Here is a 9,746-nt window from a genome sequence, read left to right as displayed (position 1 = left end):
AAATTACACTGCCACCTGGCCGGTGGTGCAGTGGCAGCCGCCCACACTTCGTGAGTAGTCGCCAGTTCGAATCCAGCCGGCTCCAAGCTTGCTGGCGCGTCGAGCTAGCCATTCAGCCTTGTTAACAAAAAACAGACAAAAATGCTCAAGAAACGCTGCTGCCCGATGAGGGACACCATCAAAATTATACTGCAGTATTAAAAAAAAGTGACAGCTTGAAACCAGAAATCGTGTTTATTTGATGTTGATTCACAGAATGCTTTGACGGTGGTTCTCTGGTTGTATTCCCAATGGATCCTGCTGGGGTTATAGAGGCAGCAATCTCTAACTGCTTTCTCTGGGAGCCTCTGCACTGCCAACCCCATGCAGGGAGTTGTACACTCACCGTGGACACATGGCATGGCGTCCACCATCCACGGGCAGGGTGACACCAGTGATGAAGGACGCTGCGTCAGACGCAAGGAAGGCGATGGTCTGGGCCACTTCGTCCACCTGCCCAGGACGGCCTAGGGCATGAGTCACCTTGCATTTGTTCACGAACTGAAAGGAAAAGGAGGGATGTGGTCAGCCACCACTGCATTCCCCACCCACCTCCTGAAATCATCTGCTCCCCCCTTCCAAACCAGCTGTTCTGCTATCCCACGATAACAGGCCCTTCCGGCCCAATGAGCCCACGCCGCCCCATTACACCCATGCGACCAATTAACCTGCTAACCCCTACATCTTTGGAATATGGGAGGAAACCGGAACATCCAGAGGAAACCATTTGCTCACCGGGAGAACATATGAACAATTTATTTGTTTGTAACTTACAGTAATTTATGTCTTACAGTCTACTGCTGTTACAAAACAACGGATTTCACAACACGTCAGTGATCTTCTAGAAGTGTACCGTGGAGAACCCTGGCTGGCTGCATCGCCGGCTGGGTATGGGGGGGAGGGGCTCTTGCACAAAACTGAAGTAAGTTGCTGAAACTTGTAAAATTAGTCAGCTAGTTACTAGCCTCTGTAGTATCCAAGACATCTTCATGGAGTGGTGTCTCAGAAAGGTGGCGTCCATTATTAAAGACCCCCATCACCCAGGACATGCCCTCTTCTCATTGTTACCGCCTGGTAGGAGATACAGAAGCCTGATGGCGCACACTCAGAGATTTGGGAACAGCTTCTTCCCCTCTACCATCTGATCTTTTAAATTAACATTGAAGCCATGAACACTACCTCACTACTTTTCATTGCTGTTATTTTTGTACTATTTATTTTAACTTAATAGACATATATCCTTACAGTAATTCACTTTTGTCTCTATATTTATAATGTATTGTATTGTACTGCTGCCATAAAATTAATGAATTTCACAACATATGCCCGTGATATTAAACCTGATTCTGATCTCAATGAAGAGTTCTTCAGCCTGGCCTCCTATAATCTATAACATTCAAATCATAGCATCCATCCCCTGAATGGCGCTTCTACAGCAGCAAACCCAACACAAAGCAGTCCTGTTGTTGAGCATCGCAAGACTGGAGTTGGTACCCAGCCTCCTCATCTCTGGTACAACCTGCACCATTTCCACAATGCTCTGTGTCCAACGGCTTCCAGCGCTCAGACAGCAATGTCGGGGGAACATCGCGTCACACGCAGCCTTAACTGGAAGAGCTAGCAACTGTTTCCTTTGTCACTTGTTGAACACCATCCCAGCCAGCAGCACTGTAGTAGCACCATTCCTACACCATCTGTGTGGTTCAAGAAATTCCACCAAGCAGAAGGTGAGGTACGAGTGCTGGTGTCAGCTAGGAGGGTGGTGTAATTGAAATAAAAACACTCAAGTCCACAGGTATTTGGATAGGACTTCTTAACCAAAGTCAACCTGCATAGCAGCTTTGAATGTCCTATGGACTTGGACCCCAAGATCCCTCTGTTCCTCCACACTGCCAACAGTCTTACCATTAATGTTATATTCTGCCATCATATTTGACCTACCAAAATGAACCTCCTCACAATTATCTGGGTTGAGCTCCATCTGCCACTTCTCAGCCCAGTTTTGCATCCTATCAATGTCCCTTGCAACCTCTGACAGCCCTCCACACTATCCACAACACCCCCAACCTTTGTGTCACCAGCAAATTTAATAACCCATCCTTCCACTTCCTCATCTAGGTCATTTATAAAAATCACTAAGAGCAAGGATCCCAGAACAGATCCCTGAGGCGCACCACTGGTCACCGGCCTCCATGCAGAATATGACCTGTCTACAACCACTCTTTCCCTTCTGTGGGCAAGCCAGTTCTGAATCCACAAAGCAATAACCCCTTGGAACCATGCTTCCTTACTTTCTCAATAAGTCTTGCATGGGGTACCTTACCAAATGCCTTGCTGAAATCCATATACACTACATCTACTGCTCTACCTTCATCAATGTGTTTAGTCACATCCTCAAGAAAATTCAATCAGGCTCATACGGCACAACCTGCCCCTGACAAAGCCATGCTGACTATTCCTAATCATATTATGCCTCTATAAATGTTCATAAATCCTGTCTCAGGATCTTCTCCATCAACTTACCAACCACTGAAGACTCACTGGCCTATAATTTCCTGGGCTATCCCTACTCCCTTTCTTGAATAAGGGAACAACATCCGCAACCCTCCAGAACCTCCAAAACCTCTCCCGTCCTCATTGATGATGCAAAGATCATCGCCTGAGGCTCAGCAATCTCCTCCCTCACTTCCCACAGTATCCTGGGGTACATCCCACCCGGTCCTGGTGACTTATCCAATGATGCTTTCCAAAAGCTCCAGCACATCCTCTTCCTTAATATCTACATTCTCAAGTTTCACAGTCCACTGCAAGTCATCCCTACAATCATCAAGATCCTTTTCATAGTGAATACTAAAGCAAAGTATTCATTAGGTACCTCCACTATTTCCTCCAGTTCCATACGCATTTTTCCACTGTCACACTTGATTGGTCCTATTCTGTCACGTCTTATCCTCTTGCTCTTCACATACTTGTAGAATGTCTTGGGGTTTTACTTAATCCTGTCTGCCAATGCCTTCTCATGGCCCATTCTGGCTCTCCTAATTTTATTCTTAAGCTCCTTCCTGCTAGCCTTATAGTCTTCTAGATTCCTAACATTACATAGTTTTTTGAACCTTTCATAAGCTCTTACAACAGCCTTCGTACACCATGGACCCTGTACCCTACCATCTTTTCCATCTCTCCCTCACGCAAAAACTAACAGATCATCATCCGGACACAGACACGGCAGCCCAAACATCAAACCCCAAATCCACCCCTCCAACCTCCCCCTCACACAGAAACTAACAGATAACACCCACCCCACCCCCCCCCTCCCGGGCATGGCAGCTAAAACATCAAACCCAAACCCCCAACCTCTCCCTCAAAAAACTAACGAAACACCCCACCCGGACACAGACATGGCAGCTCAAACATCACACCCCAAAACCCTAACCTCTTGCTCATACAAAAACTAACAGATCGCCCACCTAAACACAGACATGGCAGTTAAAACATCATACCCAAACCTTCAAACTCTCCCTCGCACAAGAACTAAAAGGTCACCCCCCCCCCCGGGCACGGTAGCTAAAACATCAAACCCCTAACCCCCCAACCTCTCCCTCACACAGAAACTAAAAGATCGCCCACCTGGACATGGCTACTAAAACATCAAACCCCAAACCCCCAGGCTCCTCCCACACAAAAAGGGACAATAACATTAAACAACCAACCTGTCCTTACCCAAAATAGTAACATAACCCCCCCCACCCACTAATCAGCAACAGTGAAAACACTGAAAAACTGAAGGAGACCGGCATAAATTACACTCCACACCGATAATCACATAGGTCTCGGAATTTCAAAAACATGCTCTATCAGCATCGAGAGCAACAGCTTCATCTTAGGGTTTAACGTTTAAGAGGTTTGGATAGGTATTTGGATGCTAGGGGGTCCCAGTGCAGGTCGATGTGAGTCGGCAGATTAAATGGTTCGGCATAGACTAGATGGGCCAAAGGGCCTGTTTCTGTGCTGTACTTTTGTATGACTCTGAAGAGCCCACTGCAAGAGTTAGAAGATGGATTGAAGGAAGGCAAGAACTATGCACCATGAACAGAATTAGGGGTGATCAGAGGCCTCAACAACACTGAGCAGACATGGGACACAGGAGCATAGCCCAATCTGAACTGACTTAACCTATCCCTAACCCACAAATAGACCACAGTCAGACAACAAAACTAGGTCCAGTGATGAGCCTTTATCAATTTAGAATAAAATGCACACCTAAAGCAAACCCATGCATTAAGGCAAATGTTCCGAGTCTATGATTTAGTGTAGGCTCACAACTAGCCCCTAATGTCAGCTTCTTTAACAAAGGTAATGTCACAGTAGTTATGGGGGATTTCAACATGCAGGTGAACTGGGAGAATCAGGTTGGTGCTGGACCCCAGGATAGGGAGTTTGTAGAGTGCCTAAGGGATGCATTCTTGGAACAGCTTGTACCTGACCAGGGACAAGGCTATTCTGGATTTAGTGTTATGTAATGAACAGGATTTGATAAGCGATCTTGAAGTAAAGGAGCCATTAGGAGGTAGTGATCATAATATGATAAGTTTTTATCTGCAATTTGAGAAGGATAAGGGCAGCTCAGAGGTGTCAGTGTTGCAGTTGAACAAAGGAGACTATGGAGCCATGAGGGAGGAGCTGGCCAAAGTTAACTGGACGGATATCCTAGCAGAAAAGACAGTGGAACAGCAATGGCAGGTGTTCTTGGGAATAATGCACAAAATCAGTTAATCCCCCAGAGAAGGAAGGATTCAAAGGGGGGAAAGGGGCCAAAGTGGTTGACAAAGGAAGTCAGAGATTGCATAGCATTAAAAAAAAAGGAAGTATGACAGAGCTAAGGTGAGTGGGAGGACAGATGATTGGGAAATGTTTAAGGAACAACAGAACTTAACTAAAAAGGCAATACGGGGAGAAAAAATGAGGTACAAACACAAGCTAGCCAGGAATATAAAGGAGGATAGCAAAAGCTTTTTTAGGTTTGTGAAGAGAAAGAAGATAGCTAAGAACAATGTTGAGCCCTTGAAGAATGAATTGGGTGAAATTGTTATGGGAAACAGAGAAATGGCAGAAGAATTTATTAAGTACTTTAGATCTGTCTTCACTAAGGAAGACACAAGCAATCTCCCAGATGTATGGATGGACCAAGGACATAGGGTAACAGAGGAAATGAAACAGATTGACATTAGGAAGGAAACGGTGTTGAATAGACTGATGGGACTGAAGGCTGACAAATCCCCAGGTCCAGATGGTCTGCATCCTAGGGTACTAAAGGAGGTGGCCCTGGAAATTGCGGCTGCATTGGTAATCATTTTCCAATGTTCCTTAGACTCAGGATCAGTTCCTGAGGATTGGAGAATGGCTAATGCTATCCCACTTTTTAAGAAAGGAGGAAGGGAGAAAACAGAGAACTATCAACCTGTCAGCCTAACATCAGTAGTGGGGAAGATGCTAGAGTCCATTATTAAAGATGAAATAGTGGCATATCTAGATAGCAGTGATAGGATTAGGCCGAGCCAGCATGGATTTACCAAGGGTAAATCATGCTTGACTAATCTATTGGAGTTTTTCGAGGATGTAACCAGGAAGTTAGACAAGGGAGATCCAGTGGATGTAGTGTACCTCGATTTTCAGAAGGCATTTGATAAGGTCCCACATAGGAGATTGGTGGGTAAAATCAAAGCTCATGGCATTGGGGGGAAAACATTGACATGGATAGAAAACTGGTTGGCAGCTAGAAAGCAAAGGGTAGCGGTGAATGGGTGTTTCTCGGAATGGCAGGTGGTGACTAGTGGGGTGCCACAGGGCTCGGTATTGGGACCACAGCTGTTTACGATTTATGTCAACGATTTAGATGAAGGCATTGAGAATAATATCAGCAAGTTTGCTGATGATACTAAGCTGGGTGGCAGTGTGACATGTGATGAGGATGTTAGGAGAATTCAGGGTGACTTGGATAGGCTGGGTGAGTGGGCAGATACTTGGCAGATGACGTTTAATGTGAATGTGTGAGGTTATCCACTTTGGGAGTAAGAACAGGAAGGCAGATTATTATCTGAACAGTGTAAAGTTAGGTAAGGGAGAAATACAAAGAGATCTAGGAGTCCTTGTTCATCAGTCACTGAAGGTGAATGAGCAAGTACAGCAGGCAGTGAAGAAGGCTAATGGAATGTTGGCCTTTATTACAAAGGGAATTGAGTACAAGAGCAAGGAAATCCTCTTGCATTTGTACAGGGCCCTGGTGAGACCACACCTGGAGTATTGTATACAGTTTTGGTCTCCAGGGTTAAGGAAGGACATCCTGGCTGTAGAGGAAGTGCAGTGTAGATTCACCAGGTTAATTCCTGAGATGTCAGGACTGTCTTACGCAGAGAGGTTAGAGAGACTGGGCTTGTACACGCTGGAATTAAGGAGATTGAGAGGGAATCTGATTGTAACATATAAGATTATTAAGGGATTGGACAAGATAGAGGCAGGAAATATGTTCCAGATGCTGGGAGAGTCCAGTACCAGAGGGCATGGTTTGAGAATAAGGGGTAGGTCATTTAGGACAGAGTTAAGGAAAAACTTCTTCTCCCAGAGGGTTGTGGGGGTCTGGAATGCACTGCCTCGGAAGGCAGTGGAGGCCAATTCTCTGGATGCTTTCAAGGAGCTAGATAGCTATCTTATGGATAGGGGAATCAAGGGATATGGGGACAAGGCAGGAACCGGGTAATGATAGTAGATGATCGGCCATGATCTCAAAATGGTGGTGTAGGCTTGAAGGGCTGAATGGTCTACTTCTGCACCTATTGTCTATTATTAACCTTTTCTGAAGAACACTGTCACAACTCAGGTGTGTGTGCTTAGCCCACGGCTCTACTCTCTATATACACGTGACTGTGTGGCTAGGCAAAGCTTGAATACCATCTGTAAATGTGCTGACAATACAACCATTGTCAGTAGAATCTCAGGTGGTGATGAGAGGGCATACAGCAACTAGTGGAGTGGTGTCGCAGCAACAACCTGGCACTCAATGTCAGTAAGACGAAAGAGCTGATTGTGGACTTCAGGAGGGGTAAGGCAAGGGAACACATACCAATCCTCACAGAGGGATCAGAAGTGGAGAGAGTGAGCAGCTTCAAGTTCCTGGGTGTCAAGATCTGAGGATCTAACCTGGTCCCAACATATCGAAGTACGGTAGTTATAAAGAAGGCAAGACAGCAGCTATACTTTATTAGGAGTTTGAAGAGATTTGGCATGTCAATGAATACACTCAAAAGTTTCTATAGTTGTACTGTGGAGAGCATTCTGACAGGCTGCATCACTGTCTGGTATGGAGGGGCTACTGCACAGGACCGAAAGAAGCTGCAGAAGGTTGTAAATCTAGTCATCTCCATCTTGGGTACTAGCCTACAAAGTACCCAGGACATCTTCAGGGAGTGGTGTCTCAGAAAGGCAGTGTCCATTATTAAGGACCTCCAGAACCCAGGGCATGCCCTTTTCTCACTGTTACCATCAGGTAGGAGATACAAAAGTCTGAAGGCACACACTCAGCGATTCAGGAACAGCTTCTTCCCCTCTGGCATCTGATTCCTAAATGGACATTGAATCTTCGGACACTACCTCACTTTTTTAAAAAATATACAGTATTTCTTCTTTTGCATGTTTTTTAAAAAATCTATTCAATATATGTAAATGATTTACTTGTTTATTTATTATTATTTTCTTTTTTTTTTGCTGTGTTATGAGTGATGAACAGACCTGATGGTCAATGGGGTGCAGAGTTAACCATTCCCAACCCCCCTCCGAGAATTCCGAACTATTGCTGTTGCTATGGAGAGGGAGAGAGGGGGAGAGAGGGGGAGGGGGAGTGGGAGGGAGAGGGAGAGGGAGAGGGAGAGGGAGAGGGAGAGGGAGAGGGAGAGGGAGAGGGAGAGGGAGAGAGAGAGAGAGAGACAGAGAAAGAGAGAGAGAGAGATAAAGCCCAGGCAAGAACATCTGCTACAGATAAGAGGGGGAGAGAGACTGTTGACTTACTGTATTTTGACTCTTCCTGGATTACTTACCTTCCACTACAAGTACTTTACTTTGCTCGTTAACATTCCTCAGGAGATAGCAGGAGTGGCCTCATTTGATGGACATGGTCATTCAGAGTTGATGGATAGCTGAGACTCCGTGAGTGGGGATAAAAGACAGGTCTGGAGAGACACCCTTCAGACACGCCAGTGGACACTGACTGAGTGTTGGGAACCCACAGAAAGGTGGGGGCTTTGGAGACCGAATCAGGAGATCGGTCGGTAAAGCTGACAGTGTGACTGCAGGGCCGGTGGGGACTTGTATGTGTGTCCACTCATGCCGGAGTGACGAGTCCACCACAGAAGAATGATCTAGCTGAAGACCAGAGGGGTCATAACTGAATGGCCACAACGATACGACAGATTAAGAAAGCAAGGGAAGGTTTGCCTGCTGTTGCTGTTACATCTCGCTCACTCTCTCTCTCTCTCCAACGATTTCAATACAACAACCATAACCACCTCAGCATTTATGAACTGAACTCTACTTTCCTATGACAATTCATTTACCCCTAGACATCGATAGAGCTGTTTATTATTGATTATTATTATTACTACTGTGTTGTCTTTACGACAGTTATTTAGTTTATAATATTTTCGCTTAGTAATTCATTTGTTAGTATTTTCTAGTTAGAAGTGTTTAAAGTATATTCATTGCATGTAAAATATATCGGCGTGCAATGACGTCACATCCGGTTTCGTCGCGTCTCGTGGGAAAATACCGGTTTGAGATTAACGCGAGGGTGGGGGCTCACCACGAGGCACACCTGAGCAGAAGTTGTTTTGCAGGCATGAGAAATCACAGTGAGAGCAATGCTGTAAGTTAATAGATAATCGATATATTGAACATTAACGCCGATCCTGTTAAAAGTAACGACGGTCGATAATGTTTATGTTTTCGTTAGTTAAAGAGTTGCGGACAGTTTGCATTGAAGTGTATTTAAAGTAGTCAATGGCGCAGGTAAACTCTGCCTGTATACTGCACCTTAGTGTAATGTGGTTATAGTCACCTTTACAAGTATTTACAATTGAAATGTGATATTAAGAAAGGAACAAATACTGTATCAATCTTGTATTGTTTTATCAACAGTTTTCACCATATGTTAATGTGAAGAGTGAACAGTAAATGGTTAATCTTACTGCAAACTGGTTTTCATTGACTGTGGTTTATCTCGACGTTGGATTTGGCGTTATTAGTTACACCCGAAGGAGAACGTCACAACTACACTTTTAGGTTTATTACTGCTAACTTGTTTTATATGTATATTTGCATTTTTGATGTTGTATTGTGTAGTTTACTAATAAACACCTTTAGTTTGGTACCACCAGACTCCAATGGATTCTTCTTTCTCTGCTGGTCAGATACCCAGTTACGGGGTACGTAACAGCTGCTACTTCATGCATTATATTGCATGAAGTTAACAAATTTCATGTCACATGCCGGTGATAATGAACATAAACTTAGCCTATACCTTCTAGTGTAAGCATAGCTGTAGGATAAATGGAATCAAGATGTGGTGGTCACCAGTGAGGTTGGTAATCTCAGATGCTGAGCATTAACAAACACAAGACAGGTGAAATGGGGACACCTCTTTTTCCCTTATTAGGGAGAGA

General features: G+C 44.7%; 1 protein-coding gene across 1 annotated transcript in view; it reads right to left on the bottom strand.

Annotated features, from left to right (window-relative positions):
* Nucleotides 1-215: 215 nt before the first annotated feature.
* The window catches only part of zgc:101858 (uncharacterized protein LOC449555 homolog), a 33,335-nt gene continuing 23,804 nt past the window's right edge, over nucleotides 216-9,746 (bottom strand). The window contains exon 8 of the mRNA XM_059994413.1: nucleotides 216-540. Coding sequence (XP_059850396.1) covers nucleotides 382-540 — 159 coding nt within the window. The 3' untranslated portion in view covers nucleotides 216-381. The remainder of the gene's footprint in view (nucleotides 541-9,746) is intronic.

The sequence above is a fragment of the Hypanus sabinus genome, chromosome 18 (genome assembly GCF_030144855.1).
Source record: "Hypanus sabinus isolate sHypSab1 chromosome 18, sHypSab1.hap1, whole genome shotgun sequence".
In the NCBI taxonomy this organism is placed as follows: domain Eukaryota; kingdom Metazoa; phylum Chordata; class Chondrichthyes; order Myliobatiformes; family Dasyatidae; genus Hypanus; species Hypanus sabinus.
The sequence above is the reverse complement of the archived record's forward strand: the minus strand, read 5'-3'. Positions and strand labels throughout refer to the sequence as shown.